General features: G+C 41.8%; 1 protein-coding gene across 1 annotated transcript in view; it reads right to left on the reverse strand.

The window, feature by feature from the left end:
* nrxn3a (neurexin 3a) overlaps positions 1 to 24,018 on the reverse strand; it is a gene marked incomplete at its 5' end in the record, with an annotated part of 165,925 nt that overhangs the window by 40,426 nt on the left and 101,481 nt on the right. Inside the window, one exon of the mRNA XM_085258204.1 lies at positions 19,036 to 19,155. Within this exon, the coding sequence (XP_085114330.1) occupies positions 19,036 to 19,155 (120 nt within the window). The remainder of the gene's footprint in view (positions 1 to 19,035; positions 19,156 to 24,018) is intronic.

Raw genomic sequence — 24,018 nt, forward strand, 5'->3', positions numbered from 1 at the left:
CATTCTATGTGTCTACATAGCAAAATTGGTATGGCCCAGATCTGGCCCACATAATGTGCTTACATATGGCCCACATACCGCAAAGAATGATAGCCCTTTGGTGGCCCAGATCTGGTTTTCCAGAGAGGATCACACATGTGTTACGTTTCGGTGTTGTCAGTGTTTTGTTTTTGCGTGACTGTCATGTGTTTCCTGTTTTACTTTGAAGGTCTGTTGTTATCTTAGTGTGTTCAGTTTACGTTTCCTTGTCTCGTCAGGTCTAATTTGCCCCAGCTGTGTTTCCCTCCTGTGGTCCATTCCCTGATTGCTCCTTCTATGTATTTAAGCCCTGTGTGTCAGTTGGTCATGGTCGCGATCTCCCCCGTGTTGTAAATAGTTTGGTGTTTTGTTGTAAATAAATAGTTTGTTGTAAATAGCTGTAAATAGATTTGTCGATACTTTCGTTTTGGGATTTTGGTGGTGAGCTTTAGTGGGGGTTTTTTTGTGTGTTTTTTTTTTTTCTTTATTTTTACTTTTTTCGTGTTGCACTCCGGTTGCCTAGGCCGGGGTGTAACACATGGGCCAGCATAGGACCACCAGTGTGTCTGCAACTGGCCATGTGCTGGCCCATGTGTGGGCCACCTCTGGCAAACCTGATCTGGGCCACCAAAGGGCCATCATTCTTTGCGGTATGTGGGCCATGTGTAAGTTGTGCGCAGCCACGGGCCAGTTGCAGACATGCTGCTGGCCCAGAACAGTTTAAGTTCTGGCCCCAGATGTCAGCCTAATGTGTACCTTAATCAAGCCATGTAGTAACAACATGTGCCGCAACATAATAGTGCAAAACTGGGTGGGAAACTTCACTAGATTTTGGATAAAGCATATACTCACAACCCTGTCAAACCTGCATTTGAAACGTTGGCTACCATAGCAGTATAGTATTGCAACATGGCATTTGGGTCTTCTAACTAATAGGAATACAATAGGAACACAAATAGTGCCATCATTGGCATACACCCTGCAATGACACCAGTCAGTCAGAAGTGCCAGCTTGATGCCAGACCAGGGCCAGACCTGTTTTCTATGGGCCTGGGCCACATAAACCAAACCACAATCAGGCCAGATGTGGCATGCCATCACATAGACAGTGCCATCTATGCCAGGCCTGGCCCATATCTGGAAGACATACCACTTACCATGCCAGAAGTCAGCCAGCAGTGCCGGCTTGACACCAGATCTGGGTCAGACCTGTCTGCTATGTGGCTGGTAGATCATATTCTCACAAAATATAAGAGTTTATTCAGTAAGCATCAGAGTCCAACAATGTTATGTTCAGCATTTCACTTTTCGGTCACAAGTTGTTAAGTAAGTAACATTTATTTATTAAGCGCTTTTCATAGACAGGCAGTCACAAAGTGCCGTACACGAAGGCTAAAATAAACAGACAATATAAACAATACAAAAGGTTAAATGTAAATAAAAGTTTAAGATAAATAAAAAGAAAATTGGATAAATAAAGTTTTAGTATGTTAAAACTTTGTATGTTAAAACAAGAATTTTAAAATTAATTCTAAAATCTATTGGGAGCCAATGTAAAGAATATAAAATAGGAGTAATGTAAACTTGCTTGGCTGCTGCATTTTGTATAGCTTGGAGGTAGGGCTGGGCGAAATGGCCTAAAATCCATATCGCTGTATAATTTGAAGCATGTGCGGTAATGTTATATATCGCGATATAGTCTTTTCTTTGGTATACTGTATTTTCCGCACTATAAGGCGCACTTAAAATCCTTTAATTTTCTCAAAAATCGATAGTGCGCCTTATAAAACGTGCTTCGTCTCTTCACTATTACTGTCACCTGGCATAATTTGTAGATGTTGCTTGCATTTTTCATTTTTTTATTCCATTACACCTAAAATGAGTGATAAAGATTATGAACTAAGAATCAGAAGTCCATGTTGCTAATTACACCTGATAATGGAACAATGTCATGAAATTATAGTGTTTGTTTTTGGGGAAGTCTGTGTGATAGGGATGTCCATGATTATGTCTGTGATCAAAAAAAAATCCAAGGACGTCCTGTACTTCTAATTCAGCGTGGTTAAAATATCAGAGGTGGCTGTTGATACAAACAGGAAAGTTCCATTAAAGAAAAATGAAGAGCCACAAAGATCATGCCTCAGCAGGACTATACAGCATACCCTGTCCCATTAACATAAAGCATGGTCCTGAGAAATTATAAGCCTCCCTAATTTCAGGAACACTCAGACACAGCATTGCACTGTTCAAACGACCTGTCCACTGTGATGCACGGTTGTTTTTTTCCACGCCAGCTCCACCACCACACACGTCTCCACATTCTTTATTTCTGTCTCACTCTTCTTGCACAGAACACATGCAAGGGAGAGCAGTGAAGGACATAGATGACACAAACAACACTCATACAAGACCAGTAAGATGAAGGTCAACAAACACATCCTCCGCTTATCAAGGGTCTAATAACACAGCTTTCCCCCTACTGCATTATACTGAAACAAACTAGGCCAGCCTCACCTATCAGCACCAGCAAGGGAGGAAGCAAAAAGCTGACACCAATATAATGACATTAACTCTTATTTTCTGCAGTTTTTCAAACTACTGACACTCTGAAACCCATCCTATCAGAAACAGCAGGAATGGATGAAGAGCTGTTCCAGGATGTAGGCTGGGGCTACTGGGCAACTTTATGGCATGCACATGGACCTGATTATTAGGGGATCAATGGGAATGATCTAGCACATAGCAAGATAGATATAAAGATTACTGAAGGGAAAAATAGAGTCTCTCTCAACCTCTCTGATTTGCTGCCAGATTGCTCAGTTGTGACCAGCTGGCAAATACATGCAGAGTGATCACCTGTGAAACCTTCCCCAGTGGATCTGCCCCAAAGATATACAGGCTATGTTTCTCATTCATTGACCAATATATTCCAAATCTTTGTCCTGCCAAATTACAGCTTTGGGTGGACAGAATTTCTCCAAAAGCTGGATTTCTGAGTCATGTTAGTTAAGAAAATATATATATATATATATTCCATCTGCAATAATTCATATTTGGTTCAATAGCACTATGTCTTGGGACCTCCCCGCCCTTCCATGTGCATATACGGGAAGCTAAAGACCAGAAAGAGCAGAGGGGGGCAAAAAAAGCATGGATGGATTGCAGAGCAACTGTGTACACGTTGAAACTTGAAGTAACACTATTTTCAGTTTGATGGCATACTGAGTGGATACTCAGTATCAGTATCATTCATGCCATCATTCTTTAACGTTTGTTTATATCTACCTGATTATATTTGCTGACTTAATACTAAATAACTAAAAAGCAAAGACTACAAAACATCCATGATAATTAGCCGAGGTTACAGCCCGCCTGAAAGGGCCCTATTCTAAGATTTCCCATTAGTATTTGATTTTCCAGTTGTACTTGTAATACAGTTAATTGACTTATTTACTTTCATCCTCAACACATCTCCTGACGCCCTGCTCCCCTACACAAAAAAAAGTTCCATAAGGAAAAGAATGATTATGAAATGGAAGTTACATTGTATTGATTAATTCTGCAAATAATGTCAGAAATACTTACAACCTACCATAAAAAGTAACATAGGTTAAAAAATTACAGAGGCATTGTACTTCTATATGCTATATATTACAAACCAGGGTGTCACCAAAAATTATTTACTATTAGCCCAAAATGACAAATGGTGGAGGAATGTCTCAAAACCAAAACACAATGAATGTACCTCACTACACATGAAACTGCATTATTGGAAAATCGCAAAAGTACTGCAAAAAACATATTAAAATAAAAACAGGTATTCATTAGAAAAACGTTCCCCATGAGTTTCAAATGGATTAATATAACTGCTGCATATGTTTAAGACTGAGCTCATTTTAAATGCATTGAATACGGTTTAATGTCCTGCATTGTCCAGCATTCAATAAAGCATATGTTTGCACCAGCAGAGAACCACACATCTACTGTATAAATCAAACAACGGTTCAAGCCACACACATGATTTTTCAAAAATGATATTAAAATAAAATTAAAAAAAAAAACAGTTGAATTAAAGGCTTGAACTGTATTACATGGTTAGCTGTCGATATCTACGGCAGGATTAAAATATGAAAAATGAATGCAGAGACTTGGCAAAACAGCTGATTAAACATTTTACATTCAGATATTTTCATACCGTAGATGCTAATCTGAAAGTTATGATAGAATATAGGGTCACATCAAGAAAAATAAGTTTTGATCATGTTGAGAATAAAGTTGAAACTTCAAGATTAAACTATACTATTCTGAGAAAAAAAGTTAAAAAAAAAAAACAAAACAATTTTGAGAATAAATGTCAAGATTACAGTTTTGGTTTTAAGTCAACCAACTGCCTCATACCAACTTTACAGAATGCTTGGTGTTGATGAGTTAGTGAAACAACTTGATCAGCTGCCTTATTGTGTCTTGTGATGCAGCATATACCCTCTTTAAGCGTGTAACCATCAATATCCTTGAATCCATTGATAACTATTTCATTTTGCACAACTCTTCCAAGTTCCAAGTTTTTACTTCTGAGCAGAGGCACCATGTCTTCAACAACTTATCTACACTATTGTTTAATGTGAAACAACAGCTTTAATCTCCACCGTTCAACTTTATTCTTAAAATATTATTTCAACTTTAGTCTTGAATTTTCCTCAAAATAGTATTTCAAGTTTATTCTTGAAATTTTGACTTTATTCTGCTCCATTTCTCTATGCAAAGTAATAAATTATTCTACTGTAGTGCCACATTCACTACTAAGTCTGGTTGGGTAGCCGTCACGAATTTGTCCGTCTGTATCTGAAAGTCCCACAGGGTCTTAGCTCTGTCAGTCTCGACCACCCTAGGGGCGTCTCCCATTTTGACCTCAAGACTTCCAGGCCATACTTGGCACCAGAGATGGGCAGTAACGTGTTAAGTAACATGTTACTGTAATCTGATTACTTTTTTCAAGTAACGAGTAAAGCAAGGGATTACTATTGCAAAAAAGTAATTAGATTACTGTAATTAGATTACTACTTTCCCATAAGCACGCTGTTACTGCATTATTAAACCATGATTTTGTTTGTGAGAGTGTCTCATGACAATGACGTAGCAGCATGTGACATCTGTGGTAGCAACAGACATGTGTGTAATATCAACAACTGATAATATGGAGTGTGGGAGAGAGTACGGCCATGCAGCATTTAAAGCTGGGAAGTGCTGACATTAATTTGTGTTTCATTGTGGAAAAAGTGACAAAAACATTAGCGTCCGCTGTTCACTCCTTGTGGGAAGAAAAGTTCTTTCTACAGTGAAAAATTCCACTTCAAATCTGAGCACACTGCCACGGGAATGTGAAATTCACAGAGAAACCCACTGACATAACCACTGCGGCTACCACATCCACTTATACTGGACAAACATGCTAAACAGGTGAAAACAGACTAAAGAGCAACAGGTCTTAGTGTTGCTGAACTGAGGAAGCTCTTTGCTGGCTATATCACCAAGGAAATGTTGCCGATTTCCACTGTAGACTCTGAATCATTCCGACGCATTGCAGAAAAAATACAGACTAAAAGCGGTGTCAAGCAGTCCCAGAGAAAGTAATTTGTAGGATACCTTGAGAGAGAATACAACATGGAGACTCTGCTGGGCCTTCTTTAAAACAGCCGAGGTGTTTGAGCTCCATTGGAGGTCTGTGTCTATGTGCACACCAAGGAACCTGGAACTGGACACCCTTTCCGCACACTCCCTGTTAATGCTGACGGGCTGCAGCTCAGACTTCCTCCTTCTGAAGTCGACTACCAGCTCTTTTGTCTTGTTGGTATTGAGGTCCAGCTTGTTGACTGCACACCAATCTGTCAGCCTTTTAACCTCAGCTCTGTATGGCGTCTCATCTCCCCCAGAGATGAGCCCCACCAGTGGGTACTGACACAGTCATGTGTGTACAGAGTGTACAGTAGGGGACTCACTACACAGCCTTGTGGAGAGCCGGTGTTAAGGAAACACTGAGGAAAGATGAGGGCCCACTCTAACTCTCTGTACACGATCTGACAGGAAGTCTCTGCTCCAGCTGCAGGTGGTAGAAGGAAGTCCGATATCCAGCGGTTTTACTATTAGTCTGTCCAGGAGCATCGTATTGAAGGCAGTCAGCAAAGTCAGCAAAGAGCAGCTTGGCGTAACGCCCTGTTGTTCCAGGTGAGAGATGGTGGTGTGGAGCGTTGTAACAATGGCGTCGTCAGCTGATCTGTTAGCTCTGTATGCGAACTTGAGCGGGTCGAGTGTTGGTGGCAGGCAGGACATGATGTGACGCCGGACCAGTTTCTCGAAACGCTTCATTATAACGGGTCTTAGAGCAGCTGGTCGTTGAGGCTGCTAATGTTTGTCTGCTTAGGCAGTGGGACGATTGTGGCCGGCTTTAGGCACGGCGGGATGCAGGACTGGGACAGTGAAGCATCTTAGTGAAGACCCCAGCCAGCTGGTCTGCACATTTTTTAGGACCCTTCCCTTCACCCCATCTGGACTGGCAGCCTTCCTGGGGTTCCATCCCCTCAGTGTGCGCCTCACCTCATATTCCTGCACCATGAAGCTTAGCCACGGCTGCCTCTGGCCCCTTCACCTCAAAGCGTGCAAAGAAGTGGTTGTATTTTGCCCCTCTGGTGTTCCTGCCCATTCCTTTATGTCCCCCACTCATGTGCTGAGCCCTTTTTCTGTTCACCTTAGCCACTATGATTCCTGAAAGCAGCTTCCATGTTGTGGTATGAGGCAGGTTGCTGGCCAGCAGTTGGTTGGGACAGGCCCCCCCCTCTGGATCCTTCCATAATCCATTCTGGGTGTGTCTCATCCATTAGCAGCTGGTTCATTTGAGCTGCTCATAGAGTACATGAATCATGTCAGGGCCTGGTGCTGTTCAATTTCTCATGCTTGAGACTCTTTCTTGGATGTCTGTCACTTTGATGGTTACTGGAGCCTGTCCAATGAAGTTGGTCTGCTCTTAGATCCACTAGCCACTGAGCATGGCTGTTATGGGTTGCATCCTTCTTCCATATGCTCTTCCAGTATTGCACCGTCTCCAGCCTTGGTGATGCTGTTCTCATATTGTTCCCCTGCCACTGAGAGTACACCTTGGACAGTTCAGTGGAGAACAGCTGGTTAATTCTCCTGACCTCTCCTCTCTTAGAGATAAGATTCTCCTGAAGGCACACATCAGCAGACTCCTCTGGAGGTGGTGGAGATGACAGGACACCTCAGATTTCTTGGCTGAGGGCCGATGACAGTGACTAGGATCCTCCAGTGACGTAGCTCGGGGCTGGTTAGAGCAAAAGATGTGGATACCCTCAGGCTCAGACAGCACGGTACCCTCACGCTCAAGAAACAACAGGCACACTGACTTGGTCCACCAGCCACTCAGGTGGCACAGGCTCATGCTTGGGCTCAAGTGACACAGGATACACATGGGGTGCAGGATACACAGCTAACTCCAGGAGGCTGTGGTGGCTCAGCAAGTCACTCAGCAAACAGAAAGATAGCAACAAGTCCTTGCATTAATGTTTTCTATTATTCTTCGTGTGGCAATAATGAACCTAAATAAAATACGATAATGCTGTAAGTAGGCAGTGGCCCTGCTAACGAGATATTTATTGGTATAGTTAGTTGGTATGTTGGTAGAATTATCCTGTCTTCATCCCCTAACCCAGGGGTGGGCAATCTCAGTCCACGAGGGCCGGTGTCCCTGCAGGTTTTAGATCTCACCTTGGGTCAACACACCTGAATCACATGATTAGTTTGTTACCAGGCCTCTGGAGAACTTCAGGACATGTTGAGGAGCTAATTTAGCCATTTAACCCTTTAAGACCTACCATAGAACCAAGTCCGCCAGAGCTTACTTTATATTTTTACATGCTGTAGTGCCGTTTTTGGGAGCATTTCAAGTTGCTATACATCAATCCAACCATTATAGCCCAGATTTTAATAATATGTCTGCATTAAGTTTAATAGTTTAATAGTTAAATTATTTATATAGCACATTTAATTACAACAGGAGCGTTGACCAAAGTGCTGTACAAGAATACAACATACATAATAAAACAACTTAGAGTACTAAGTGCATAGTAATTATATAAATTGCAAAAAAAAAGTACCTGATGGGTGAGTAGAGGGTCTCTGGGTCGTTAACCCTGACCCTAAGCCTCGGATAAGCTGGAGGAGATAGCAGGGGAGGTCTGGGATTCTATGCTTAAATGGTCCGGTTCATATAGAGCTTGAGGGTCCTGCACAGTATCTTAGCTGTTCCTAGTTCTGCGCTGTTCTGGACAGAGATCTCTGACGTTGTTCCTGGGATCTGCTGGAGCCACTCGCCTAGCTTGGGAGTCTCTGCACGTAGTGCTCCAATTACCACTGGGACCACTGTTACCTTCCCCACTGAGAATTGCTGTTATGGTCTTCCAGTATTGCACCATCTCCAGCCTTGGCGGTGCCGTTCTCACATTGTTCCCCTGCCACTGAGAGTACATTTTGGCCGGTTCTGTGGAGAACAGCTAGTTTATTCTCCTGCCTTTTATCGCTCTCGTGTACCTCTTCAAGCAGCTGGCCAAGGCTGTGAGTCTTTGCTTGGCAGTTCTCAAGGCCTCAGGTATGGACAGTTTGCTGTAGTTCTTAGGCACCTTCTTTGTTGCACCTTTCTGCAGCTCTGATCCCTGACCTTGATCTGATCACTGCTGCCGTGGTGTAGATCAGCTTGTTAATCTCGGTAATGGTGGCGGCGTCCGTAGTGCTGCATTCACATCATCTAGTAGATCTTCTGAGGGTACTTCACGTAGTCATGGTAACTGGAGGATAAGGAGGCAGCGGAGGATCCAGGTTTCAAGCTTTGCCATGATTCTGTCTTTCAGGTCAGTTCCTCCCGCATTCAATGATCCTTCTTCTATTGCACTTGGGGTTAGGTACCCAATCTCGGGTGGGGGTGACTAGACCACACTAGAGGCCAACTTCAAGCCAATAGCACAAGTGACCATCAAGTGCGGGATCTACCAAACAGATGCTCTGTCCCCACCAATGTTCCGTCTAAGCTGCGCACGTGCACAATTGCGCCCTGATGGCACGGTCTCTGCGCAGAGAAAATCTGCACACAAAAAAATTCTAACCTGAATTGAAATTAAAGTAAATATGTGCCGACACCGGTGCTGATGTGGAGTGAAGCCACGTTAATGACAACGTGTACAACCATTGGAGATGTGAGCAGGACAGACGGAACAACTGACGGGAAAAGTGTGGACTTTATACCAGTTTTTAAATTGTGTTGATCGGCCACGTAAAACCAGAGTTATGATAAAATATCTGCAATGTTTGTTTTTCTTCCTGAATACTGTCGTTGTTTATAGTTACTGCAGGAAGAAACGGTAAAAACGGCGTTTTATAAGGAAAACGCTCGAAAGCCTGTGAGCAAAAACAGCCCCCCTCCCTCAGCCTTTCCTATTGGTGGAAAAATGTACCATGTCGACCAATCAAAACATGATATGGCAACATGGCATTTAGTTGTTAAGGGAGGGGGAAGTTTTAGGAGTGACGGCGGTGTTTTGAGATATTGTGAGAGATTTCAGACGTTTCGCACAAATCTTGTGTAGTTAGTGTGTAGTTAGTGTGTAGTCTAGTCAACAGTTTTGTTGTGTGTGTCGACTGTTGAGGCGCCTGCTGAGTGTTACAGGTGTTACAGCAGTGACACATCTGCTGCTGTCAGGCCTGCAGGTATCAGGCTGTTGTTCTCCTTCATCTCATAGTGGACAGAAATTATTTTTTGGAGTGTCACAAATAATTTGTGTGGCATCAGATTTGATGCAGAACAGCTGATTGTTCTGTAAATAGTTTGTTTATTTAAAAAACGCCTTGGCTGCATTTTTAGGTAAACAGCTGCAAAACACTTTGTATGCATAACTCAGTTACTTTTTTGAAGACGTAACTATATCATTAACTGCCCAACATTGGTCATTATTTACTGTATTTTGCAGACAGAGTTACAGACTCTCTCCCAGACCACAGACTCACAATACAAGTCAGAGCTTTATGAAAAGAAAAAAGAAAGTTGTGTTTTCAAAATTGGAGTTCAAGTTATTTTTACTTCCAATAGTGTTAACATGCTACACAGGTGATGAACAAGATTGTTTTTAATTTTCATTGTAAGTGGGCTAAAGCAGTTAATTAAAAGTAGTCTAACAGAAATGTAAATGCTGTAATTTGATTATTTTAATAAACATGTAACTTGGATGGATTTGATGCTGGCGTGACCACAGTGCACACGTCTGCTGTCGCTCACAGTGGTCCAAGGGACGCTCAGGGAGTTTGTGTGTTCGCTCAGACACATGAAACATTAGAGGGAACACTGGTCGCCACTGCTGTTCTGCATAGGCCTGCACTGGCCTGAATCCTCTCAGTGAGATCATTGACAAGACTGGCTACGGAAACCGACTGAGGAATGAAATTGTTGTCAGCCACCTCAAGCTGTATGCCAAGAGTGAACAAGACATCGATTCACTGATCCACACCACCAGGATATACAGCAATGACATCAAAATGTTGTTTGGACTGGATAAATGTAGTTAGATGATAACAAAGAGAGGGAAGGTAGTCAGAACTGAGGGGATTGAACTACCAGAAGGCAACATTGCAGACATAGAGGACAGTTACAAGTACTTGGGGATCCCGCAGGCGAATGGGAACCATGAAGAGGCCGCTAGAAAAGCTGCAACCACCAAGTACCTGCAGAGGGTCAGGCAAGTCCTGAGGAGTCAGCTGAATGGTAAGAACAAGATCCGGGCCATCAACACGTACGCCCTGCCCGTGATCAGGTACCCTGCTGGGGTAATAAGCTGGCCAAAGGAGGAGATAGAAACCACTGACATAAAGACAAGAAAGCTCCTTACCATGCATGGAGGGTTTCACCCCAAGTCCAGCACCCTGAGGCTGTACGCTAAGCGGAAGGAAGGGGGCCGGGGACTGGTGAGTGTCAGCACCACAGTCCAGGATGAGACAACGAACATCCAAGAATACATTGGGAACATGGCCCCAACTGACCGAGTGCTCAGTGAATACCTCAGGCAGCAGAAACCCAAGAAAGAGGAGGGAGACGAGGAACCATCATGGAAGGACAGGCCCCTGCACGGTATGTACCACCGGCAGATAGAGGAGGTGGCTGATATCCAGAAATCCTACCAGTGGCTGGACAAAGCTGGACTGAAAGACAGCACAGAGGCACTAATCATGGCAGCACAAGAACAAGCTCTGAGTACAAGATCCATAGAGGCTGGGGTCTATCACACCAGGCAAGACCCCAGGTGCAGGCTGTGTAAAGATGCCCCAGAGACAATCCAGCACATAACAGCAGGGTGCAAGATGCTAGCAGGCAAGGCATACATGGAACGCCATAACCAAGTGGCCGGCATAGTGTACAGGAACATCTGTGCCGAGTATAACCTGGAAGTCCCGAGGTCAAAATGGGAGATGCCCCAAAGGGTGGTGGAGAATGACCGAGCTAAGATCCTGTGGGACTTCCAGATACAGACGGACAAAATGGTGGTGGCTAACCAACCGGACATAGTGGTGGTAGACAAACAGAAGAAGACGGCCGTAGTGATCGATGTAGCGGTTCCGAATGACAGCAATATCAGGAAGAAGGAACACGAGAAGCTGGAGAAATACCAAGGGCTCAGAGAAGAGCATAAATGATCTTTAAAAACTGATTATGAGAACATATTGTAATAAAAGCAAAAGCTGACATCAGAATGTTGTAGTAAAAAAATTATAAAACAAAGTTATTGTATACTCATTGCCCTCCCTTAACCAGTACATTTTTGAATAGTTCAACGAGCCCTGTTTCAGATGAAATGATAAAATCGTGGGATTTTATACAATGTTACCACCTTGAAAAGGCATAGAATAGTAGTAATGACTCAGCACTACTTTAACTTAGCACAAACCTATAAAAAAACTATGCAATACTTTTCCTGACAAGCAAGCATCCAAGATGGGGAAGTTCTTCCACCTTAGGAGAAATTGCTCAAACTTCTGGAAGAGGAATTTAAAACCAGGTTAAGGATATTCAAGATTTAAAAAGGAAAGTGCCACTCTTACACAACTGACAAAACTTACAACTACACTTTAATATAATCAAGAGCTGAAGTACTGAAAAAAGAAACTCAATTCAAAAAACAAAAAGAATAACCTTCATCACTGAATTTAACCATAATGATCAGCAACTTAAGGATATAGTTAAAAGACAATGGCAGATTCTAATGGCTGAATCATCTGAAGCAAAACTACAGATGTGACAAATGCATGCACATAACAAAACTGTATATTTACTACTATTACTATGTGTTTTTTTACTTTTCCACACAGTGGTAAGAAGTTTCCTGTTAGACAGTTCATAAACTGCAGCACAACATCACAGTCGACAAGCTCAAATGCCCCTGTGCTCAAGGTTATATTGGACAAATAAAGAGAGCACCTAAACAACCTCTTTGAGAAGACAAAAAAGTGTATGTGACAGCCAAACACTATCGTGAAGCTAACTATGGTTCTTTTGCCACTCTGAATTTTATCGTTTTTTAACTCAATGCAACTCAGTTCATCTAATTTGATCTCTCATGGAGAGATGCTTTGGATTTCAGTGCTCCATACAGTGACTCCTGCTGGCCTGAGTGAGGTTTTTCTTGTAAAATGCATTTTTGTGAACAAGCTTATATGAGACATACAAAAATACAAAATGTTTATGATAAAACTTGAGAGAACACTTCAATTGTAAACACACTAATCTGTTTTTTTTCTGTTTTGTTTTTTTTGAACTTTTAATTGCAAAGCAGGGAAACAGCAGTGACCAGCATATACACACACAGGACAAAGATGCATCTACATGTATAGCAGGACGTGGGAGGCAGAAAGAGAAAGCCAACAGCAATATTCATAAACAATGAAAAAGGTTAACAATCGTCCCTTTGTTGCCAGGTTAAATCCCGTAAGCCCGATTTCAACCTCTGAGCAGAAGGAGTGTTCAAGTGGGCCAAAAAAGGGTCCCATATGCGATAGAAAAGGAAAGGTTTGTCCTTAAGTGCTGTAGAGAAGGCTTCCATTGGCATGATACATATCACAGACTGTAGCCACTGGTTGACAGATGGGGCCTTATCAGAAATCCACAGTACCATAATGCACTTTCGAGCGTAGTGTAGCAGTATGTGAAGGAGATCTTTGCAGGTAGCTCATCGTTCAGTCCTAACAGGCAAGTCCTTGGACCCAGATGCAGTCGGCAATTAAATATAGTACATAGCTTATCTATGAGTGATCTCCAAAACTGTAGAATAACAGGGCAGCTCCACAGACAATGAAAAAAGGAACCAACAGCAGACTGACATTTGTTACAGAGATTAGGCAAAGCTGGAAACATTATGTGTCTCTTCTCGGGTGTAATATAAAGCCTATTTATAAGTTTAAACTGCCTTTCCCAAATAGAATTAGATGCCAAGGCTTTAAAAGGACGACAACACAACTCATCCCAAGCTTCAGCATCTATAGCGCCTACGTCTGATTCCCATTGGCCCTTGATTTTGTTAGAGTCATCCATTCTAAGATCAGACAGAATGTTATAAATCTTTTTAGTGATACATTTTAGTTGGGTAGTTTTTACCATGAGTGATTCTATAGGGGAAAGACCAAACCCTCCATTAAAATCCTTCGATTTAGAAGTAATATAGTGCTTTACCTGAAAGTACTTCAAAAAATCCTTATTGGTCAGACCAAACTTGCTTTTCAGTTGATTAAAAGTAAGAAGAGAGTTCTCATGAACAAGATCACCCACTGTATTAATCCCTTTTTGAGACCATTCCTCAAAACCAGCCCGAAGACCAGGTAAGAAGTCAGGGTTTTCATGAATAGGAGTAAGAAGGGAGAAACAATTAAAATATCCTTCCAGGCGCCTGACTTTGCGCCAAATAACGAGCATATTCTTTAGCACCATATTATCTTGTGTTAGAACTGTGGCTTTACCTGAGGAAATATATAGCAGGTTCCGCAACGGATACCCTTTAAAGAAGTGGACTCAGCGCTGAGGTAAATGGAATCCGGATCGTCCATAAACCATTCTGTAAGAAATTTAAACTGTGCAGCCAAGAGGTATTGTGGGAAGGAGGGAGCGGCAAGACCACCTTTCTGAACAGGCAAACACAGAAAACTGTATCTCAGCCTAGGTCTTTTCTTACGCCATATAAAAGAAATAATTGAACCATTTAATTTTGACAAAACCTTTTTGACAGAGCAAGCGGTAACATCTGGAATAAATACAAGAGGCGAGGGAGGATATTCATCTTGACCAGATGAATACGACCTAAGAGAGACAGAGGGAGGCTGCACCACCTACCCAAATCGCGATTGATGGTCTGAATTAAAGGGGTGTAGTTCAGACTATACATTTCTTTTAGATTCGGTGAAATCTTTACCCCTAAATAAGTGAAACCGGAGGGAGACCAACGAAAAGGCTGAGAAATGTTTGGATCAACCTCATTTAGAACAGAGAGGGGCATAGCCTCACTTTTAGAAAAATTGATCTTGTAGCCTGAGAAGGAGCTGTATTGGGAAATTAACGCAACTAATCTAGGAATTGAGTGAGCAGGAGAATAACAAAGGGCTCAGCGGACAGCCCCGTCGACTGCCACGTTCAATACTGAAATTGTCTGACCTATAACCATTGGTAATCACTGCCGAAAGAGGGGAAGTATAAAGGATCTGGATCCATTTAACGAAGTTGTCACCTAAACCAAATTCTTGAAGTGTGAAAAGAAGAAACGGCCATTCCAGACGGTCAAAGGCCTTTTCAGCGTCAAGTGAGATGACTAGAGCCTCAGGGTTGAACAAAGATGAGTGCTGAATAATGTTAAGTAGGCGCCTCACGCTATGTGTGGAATACCGCCCCCGTATAAAACCAGTTTGATCATTCTCAACGATCGAAGGTAGTATTGGCTCAAGACGTACAGCCAGGACTTTAGCAAGTATCTTCAAATCAAGATTTAAAACAGATATAGGCCTATAGGAGGCGCATTCTTCTGGAGGTTTCCCCTTCTTCAGAATTAGCGAAATATTAGCCTCCATTAAGGAGGGGGGGAGAGTGCCTGCCTCAAAAGAGGACAGAAGCATCTTATACAGTGGGGAAGTCAGAATCTTACTAAATTTCTTAAAGAATTCCCCCGTGAACCCGTCTGGACCCGGGGCTTTGTTATTTGGAAGCATCTGAATAACTTTCAAAATTTCACTTTGCGTTATAGGTTTACATAAATCATCCCTTTGGATTTCAGTAACTTTAGGTAAATTTAGTCCTAAGAAGAAGTGATGCATACCTTGTTCCAATGTTGATTTAAACTGGGAGGTATATAACTGCTTATAAAAAGTTTTAAAAGTATCATTAATAATTAAATTGTCATATTTAGGTAAACCAGATGAGTCTCTAACACATGGGATATTACAACCAGCACCCTTATTATGAAGAAGATTGGCCAGATAGCGGTTAGGTTTATTAGCAAACTCATACAACCTCTGCCATGAAGAAAAGAGATTTCTCAGCCTTTCTTGTTAATAGTGCCTCCAAAGCTGTTTTAACCACCTGAATTTCATTCCTTAATTGCTCTGAAGGTGATTCATTATGTTTAGCTTGCAGTTCGTGCAAATCCAGTTCCAATTTCCGTTGTTCCATCTGATTTTTCCGCTTCAGGCCTGCTGAATATGATATAATCAGTCCACGGGTGTAAGCCTTCAGGGTGTCCCAAAGCAGGCCTGGAGAAACTTCAGGGGTTGCATTAACCTTTAAAAAATGTTCAAGCTGATCATTTAAAAATGTTTCGAATTTTGGGTCGTGAATCAAAAAATTGTCAAATCTCCAGGTATGAGACCGAGGGACAGGATTTATATCGCTTAGCTGAACAAAAACCGGCGCATGATCTGATATAATAATATCGCCTATTGTACATCTCAAAATGTTTCCCAGTGATCGCTTGGGGGTGAAAACGATCGATTCTACTACTTGTTCTATGAACACCGGAAAAAAAAGTAAATTCTTTATCGTTAGGATGAAGAGTCCGCCAGGTATCAACCAGATCAAGTTCGTTACAAGTATCTAAAAGTGCTTTGGCCCTTGTAGACATTTGAATTTGTTTAGGAGGGGATCTGTCCTTAGTTGTAGAAAAATAACAGTTAAAATCACCGGCTATCACAGAATTATCACAAACCCAATCAGAAAAGGAAGAGAAAGTATGAGCAATAAAGTCGTTAGACTGTACTGGTGGAAAGTAAATATTCAGAAATGACACCGCCTGACCACCTAGGGTGCCTTTTAAGGAAACATATCTACCAGACTTATCACAAATTGTTTGGTCAACTGTCAGTGGTAGGTGTTTATGTATTAAAACGGCTACACCGCGGCTCTTACTCGTAAAGGAGGAACTAAAAACTTGACCGACCCAATCACGTTTCAGTTTTAGATGCTCCTGAGGAGACAGGTGAGTTTCTTGCAACAAGGCAACATGTACATTCTCCCTCTTAAGAAAGCTCAATATTTTTTTTCCGTTTAACAGGGTTATGTATACCTCCTACATTCCAGGAACAAACATTTAACATTGAATTATCACTTATCATACAACATTTTAAATAAGCATGGAACCACGCTCAGGTGACCAAAGCATAGCTGATATGTAGGGCTCCCAAACACTGCTCTACAACACCAGTGGCAAGTAAAATACACATAGAAAAACAAACGTCCTGCTTTGCTAACAATTAACAAAAAACTATTTACAAGAAACAGAACCGTCAAGAAACCAGTGAGTATGGAGGTCAGACAAAGGTCTCCAACGCCCAGCAGGGGGCGCAAGCAAACTTTCCAACTTGGACATAGAAAGATGCTGGACCAGAGTACGAGTCTTTTCTTAATCAGTAACGTGAAACAGTTGCCCGCCCGCAGCTAAAACAAGGATTCGGATTATAAATGGCTAAATAAAATAGTCTATGTGTATGGGGTTATTATCTCCGCACAGACCCGAAAAGAAAAAAAGAAACCAAACAGAAAAAATAACAATAATAATAAACAGGGAAGGAAGGAAAAAAAAAAAAAAAAAAAGGAGGAGGAGACGAGGGATTGGCGAATGCCTCACGTATGGGACAGGAGCACAGATCAACAGTCCACTGGAGCCACCGAGGATGAGCGCGGCCCCGCCCCTTGAGGTACGTTATCCAGGTAAGCTGAGACTGCTTCTGGAGATCTAAAAGATTTCTCCTGGCCATCGATCTTGATCCTAAGGACAGCCGGGTACATCATAGCGAAGGGGACACCCATCTCCCTGAGGCGTTGTTTGATGTGGTAGAATCCCTGGCGTTTCTTCAGAACAGCGGCGGAGAAGTCCTCGAATATCATAATAGGAATGCCATTATGAAATAAGGACTGCTTCCTCGTAGCCGCTTGCATGATCCGTGCTTTATCCTGGAAGTTGTGGAGCTTTATGATGACCGCGCGGGGTCGCTGGGCACTGGAAGGGAGGCGTGCAAGCACCCGGTGGCAGCGATCGATTTTAACAGCGCCGCCCTTGAAACTCACAGCCACCAACTCCGGTAACCACGTTTTGAAAAAAGACACAGGGTTGGTACCTTCACTGCCTTCGGGTAGCCCAATAACACGTATGTTACACCGTCAGCTCCTGTTCTCCAAGTCATCAATCTTATCCAAAGCGGCCTCCAGCTTGAGCTCCACTTCAGAAATCTTGGCGCCATATCCCGCTGTAACATCTTCCTGCGTTGATATACGTGCCTCTGCCTCCTTCATTTTAACATCCAATGCAGAAATGTTAGCTGCGCATGTTTCCAGTCTTTTCAGAACTGGATCAATCTTCTTCTCAAAGGAGGCCTCCAGCGCCCTCAGCACCTCCGCCGATATCCTCTCCACCAATTTGTCGACGTCCATTCGGTCGAGAAGTGGGAGCGACTGGGCCTCCGCCATAACCGCTACGGCATGATCGCTGAGCGGAGGGTGATTTCCTCCGGATTTGCCCGGTTTCGACCCAAGGTTGAGCTTCTTCTGGGTGCTTGGCATCGTACGAAGTTTAAAAGTCGAAATAAACAGAGACTTTAACCAAATAAGACATATAAAGGCCTAAACAAATGTCAAGCTGCGGGAGCGGGCGAGAAACACAGCTACTCCGCCATTGACGTCACGTGACCCCCCCACTAATCTGTTTTAAGATTAATAAGAGAATTAGCAGCAGACTATTTGGTTTCATACTGATATGTTAGCGTGTTTGCTGGCACGGTCAGATGCACTAGTGTGTTTGACAGTTTTGTTCTGTACCCTAGCAGCACTGGAGTTACATTATTTTGGTTTAGCACCACGGATGAATGTATTGGGAAAGAACATCCTCTTCAGAGACTGAATGAGTTTTTTTTTACAACCGACTCTTTCATCTATTCACCACTTGTGAACACAACTACAAGACTAGGAGTTTGCTCTACTCAGCTTTTCCCAGCAGCTTGGAAATTGTTCTTTGTGTCTCACATCCACACAGACACTGTTCAGCAATTTCACAGAGCTTGTTGTGGAAATGTCTTCCCAAATAATTTTGCTTAATATCTTGCTGCACATCAAGCACACACGCAAGCCGGTAAACAAAGAAACATGTCCACACAATGTTAAATCCTTCATTTTTGTCCATGATTTTTCTTTGTAATTGGAATCCATAGAAGACTTAATACTAAGCATACATCAGTGCCACTCACCACCACTAAGGTTCAGCTAAATTAATATTTAGTGTATAGGCTACATATTTCTAAGAATATAAAGCTGACTTGCAACATGTGTATTAATATGCAGTCAACACATTGAATGTTCTCCATTTTAATTTTTTTCTTGAATCTCACATTTGTCACTCACTGGTCACAAAAAAGTGATATTGTATGAATGTGACATTAGATATTACTCACGGTCATTGCATTGTGTGCCGGTGTATGAAGTCATGGAGCAGTCGCAGGTGTAGTTCTCCCACTGTTGAATGCAAATGCCCATGTTGGCACAGGAATCCTCTTGGCAGGTAGTGCTGGGTCCTGGGGATCAGACAAAAGAAGCAAACACAAAACTGGCAAAACTGGCTTCAGTTCAGTGTTGCAGCTCAAAATATGTATATGATTCTCCTATACTAAAGAATGAGAGGAACGGTTTATGATCAGGGTACAGAAACAGTGGTACTGAAGAGGACTCATCTTCTTATGGCCACTGACAGAGGACTCACCTCTGTGCGTGTGCTGCCTCAATGCAGCATTCATTACCACTGACCACAATACTTTAGTACAGAGATTTGAAGCAAATCTATTGAATAGTTTACATTTTGTACATGTAAATGGGAAGTCTTCACACACTCAGGGTAATTACGGAGCTACTCAGTGTTTTGGTCCTGGGTAATTTAAGAAATACTTACATTAAAGCTATGTATCAGTTAGTTTTGAGTTTAGTAGTCCATAGTTTTTTCATTTATATTTTAAGTTCTTGATTCTCTTCCGTGCCCAGTCTGTCCCATTCTTGTCTTTGTCTCATCACCGGTGTCTCCTGTGGAAGTGATTTGTGTCCCCATGTCTCTCTGGTCTCTCCCTGTTCTCTCTCCATACTTATCTAGTTCATAAGCCTTCCTAAAAATCCCTACAAATCTTAGAAATGTGGTTTTTAAACAGATACATACTTGGCATTAGGTTTCACTCTATTATTGCTGGGTCTTTATCTTAAAATATACAGTGATCAGGCATACCATTATGATCACCTGCCTAATATTGTCTAGGTCCCAGTCCAATGAAATGGTGTGCATGGTCTGCAACAATGCTTAGCAGGACCCAAGGTCTCCCCAAACATTGCCCAGAGTATCACACTGCCACTGCTGGCTTGTCTTCTTCAGCTGTCAGGTGTTCCCCAGGTAAGCAACACACGCACCCGGCCATCCATGCAATGTAAAAGGAAACATGATTAATCACACCAGGCTACCTTCTTCCATTAGTTAGGGGTACAGTTCTGATGCTCGTGTGAACATTGTTAGTGGACAGGGGTCAGCATGGGCATGGGTCTGCAACTATGCAGCCCCAAACACAGCAAACTGCAATGGACTGTGTATTCTGACACCTTTCTATAATAATCAGTGTCATTTCTCAGCAATTTGAGCTACAGTAGTTGATCGGTTGGACTGGAAAACATAGGCCACCCTTCATTTTTCATGCACATTAGAAATATCCTGTCTCAGAGTTACGCTGAAAAACTAGTTCATGCATTTATTACTTCTTGGCTGGACTAATGTAATTTATCCTGTATTGGCTTCCATTCATTGGCCCCAGATCTAAATGCTGCTCCTCACATACAAGGTCTTAAATAATCAGGCCCCATCTTATCTTAATGACCTTGTAGTACCATATCACCCTATTAGAGCACTTCGCTCTCGCTCTGCAGGCCTACTTGTTGTTCCTAGAGTATTTAAAAGTAGAATGGGAGGCAGAGCCTTCAGTTTTCAGGCCCCTCTTCTGTGGAACCAGCTTCCAGTTTGGATTCGGGAGACAGACACTATCTCTACTTTTAAGATTAGGCTTCAAACTTTCCTTTTTGCTAAAGCATATAGTTAGGGCTGGACCAGGTGACCCTGAATGACCCCTTAGTTATGCTGCATTAGGCTCCTGGGGGATTCCCATGATGCACTGGGTGTTTCTTCTTCACTCACTATGTGTTAACAGACCTCTCTGCATTGAATCATATCTGTTATTAATCTCTGTCTCTCTTCCACAGCATGTCTTTATCCTGTCTTCCTTCTCTCACCCCAACCAATCACAGCAGATGGCCCCGCCCCTCCCTGAGCCTGGTTCTGCCGGAGGTTTCTTCCTGTTGAAAGGGAGTTTTTCCTTCCCACTGTCGCCAAAGTGCTTGCTCATAGGGGGTCATATGATTGTTGGGGTTTTCTCTGTATGTATTAGGGTCTACCTTACAATGTAAAGCGCCTTGAGGCGACTGTTGTTGTGATTTGGTGCTGTATAAATAAAATTGAATGGAAATTGAATGCGCATCACTGAAGTCTTGGCTGCCCATGAACAACCTGTCTGTCACTGCTGTTCCTTCCTTGGAAAAACTTTTGATAGATACCACTGCAGAGTGAGAACAAACTACAAGAGCTGCAGTTTAGGAGATGCTCTGACCATATCATCTAACCATCACAATCTGGTCCTTGCACTTGCTCCTTAAAATATTATCTATATATCTCTCACTCAATAATAGGTGCCAGAATAACGTGATCATCAGTGTTATTCACGTTACCTGTCAGTCATCATAATGTAATGTCTTATGGCTGTTAAAGTCCATGTGGTGACTGTTGTTGTATTTGGCATTATATAAATAAAATTGAATAAAACTCAATACTGAATTTTGATTGGACTGAATTGGTAAAAGATCATTCAACTGCTACAGTTATCCCTAAAAATCTTTTTCTCATTGGAATGTGGCAAAATGTAGTTATTCTTTAAATAAACTACACTATTTTATATTTGAAATGAAGCATAGTACATTTCAGTTATTTCTGTTCAGACTTTCTGTTTGGCTGTTCTCTATGCATCAGTTTTAACGGCTGAGCTAGTTCATGTTTACAGGAGAGCTGAAGCCCATTCCAGCTGCCATGGTAGACGCGTGTGGACAGGCCATTAGTCTACTGGACTAACGTGGAGAGACAAACAATCATTCATGCTCACATTCACACTGACAGCCAATTTAGAATCATTAATTAAACAGGCATGCATGTCTTTGGACTGAGAGGAAGGTGGAGTACACAGAGCAGGAGGAGAGGCCCAGCCAGACCTTTGTGCTGTCAGAACGCGACTGTGCCACTATAACAATGTGTCATCGATAACTCTGTGAATGTTAGGATGATAATGACAAATAAAGAGCAACGAGACGTTTTGTTAAACTGCTTTGTGTGCTGTTGTTTGTATACTTTGGTTACTCACACACATTCATTTGTTTGGGAAATTATTGTTTATTTTTTATAACTTGAATGGTTGGTTTGCAATGATACTGAACAAAAACTTATTGTTATTCGACCTCAAATCATGTGATGGTCCGGAGACTTACCTCGTCAAAGATGCTCAGTTAAAGGAGGTATTCGGGACAAAGTCATGTTGACCGTCGAGGGGGGATTGTTTTAAACGTTAGCTTATAAGAAAATCCTAAAGCTCAGTTTTGATGCTTATTTGCTGTTTGTTAGCAGTGCAGCATCGCCCTCTAGTGACGGCAAAATGTATTGCTGCAGTCTGAACTCCCTAATTACAGATGGGCTTCGATATAGGCAACAAACTTACAAACAAACAAACAAGAAAAACTTTTAATGTGATGAAAGCTTGTAATGAAATTACAAACAATGAAATTTCAAACAGTTTAAAAGACTGTTGAGCTGATCGTGGTGTATTGCAAAAGAAAAAGAAAACCATACAAAAATCATACAAACACACAAAAATGCCATGGACAAGACCAACAAACTGCGATTGATGAAATTTTATTTGGAAAAATAAATTAATCAACCGATACTTTCTTGCGCTGCATACAGTACAATGAAATAACATTGTTTTCATTCTGATTCAGATTGTTATACCAAGGACATATACCGTTTCTTTTCTACTAAAATGAAATGTCAGCTAGCACATTTATTGGTTTAACATGGGGCTCTTTAAATAAATGTTCCATGAAAAACAAAACGTACAATACATACATTTCCAACTCAATGATATGGCAGGCATAAGAAAAACTGCTGTATAGAAAATGATGTCCATGCAAACAGATTGTGGAAGATGGCCCATAAAACAGCAACAAATAAATAAGTGAATAATAAAAATGCACAACTTTTACAGGAAGATGGAAACATTTTGTCCACAATGACATTTGTTTTCTTGTGCAAAATGTTTCAACGGCCCATTTTGGTGTAGCTACACAGAACATGTTAAAACCTTTGGCAAGTTTGTCTTTGTGAACAAAGGTCTGTGTGAACTGAATACCAAATATAGCCTGATGCAGAAATAATGGCAAGATGTAAAACTGCACATCCTACAAATAAAGATATAAACTATTTTTTGAAGTAGTTACATTGTTATTTGCTTTGTACTTCTGCAGCTGACCATTTGTAAACCCCGGCTACCTCAAACAGCAGTAGTCTAACAAAATAAATGTAATAAAAACAGTGATTCCCATCGAAAGTGCCAAATATTATTCAAAAGAGTCACATAAATTTTGAGCTTTGATTTTTATAATAGATATATAACAGCTTGATCTCTTGGTAAAGTGTGAGAGTCATGAAAAAACAACTTAATGAGAATGTTTTAACCAAAATCAGGACATTGTTACTACGCAACCACAGCCAAGATATTTTCAGTCCAGTTGCCACAGGTGTATCTAATCAAGCACCAACCATCAGATCTGTATTTACAAACGGCAGTGAAAGAATGGGTCATTCTGACAGCTCACCGAGTTCAAGCATGGAAATGCAATCGGATACGAGCATTTGAAGTCAGTTTGTGAAATTTCTTCCCTCCTGGATATTCCATAATGAACTGTGGTGTTGTGATGGTATTATTCCAAAGTGGAATCATTTAGGAATCCTAACAAGTCAGCCACAGAGTGGCAGATCATGTAAAGGTGCCATGCATTGCTGCGTCGTAAGTGTGTAAGAGTCTCTGCTGACTGACTAACAGTTTCAGCCTTGCCCATCAACATCGGCACAGAAACAAAGGCGCTTCATGGCATAGGTTTCCATGACCAAGTACCTCCTGTACTTGTAATGTGTAGCCGCCCCTGTACTTTTCTTCATATGGTCTATTTACATGTTCATGGCAGAACATACACAGTGCAGACATAAAATATGTTTTCTTGTTGCTTAAGTTTCAAAGGCATGTCGACTGTCATAT

Source organism: Mchenga conophoros, linkage group LG19, assembly GCF_057382185.1.
Source record: "Mchenga conophoros isolate Kocher_MC1m ecotype Shallow Benthic linkage group LG19, M_conophoros_male_GT1.1, whole genome shotgun sequence".
Lineage (NCBI taxonomy): Eukaryota > Metazoa > Chordata > Actinopteri > Cichliformes > Cichlidae > Mchenga > Mchenga conophoros.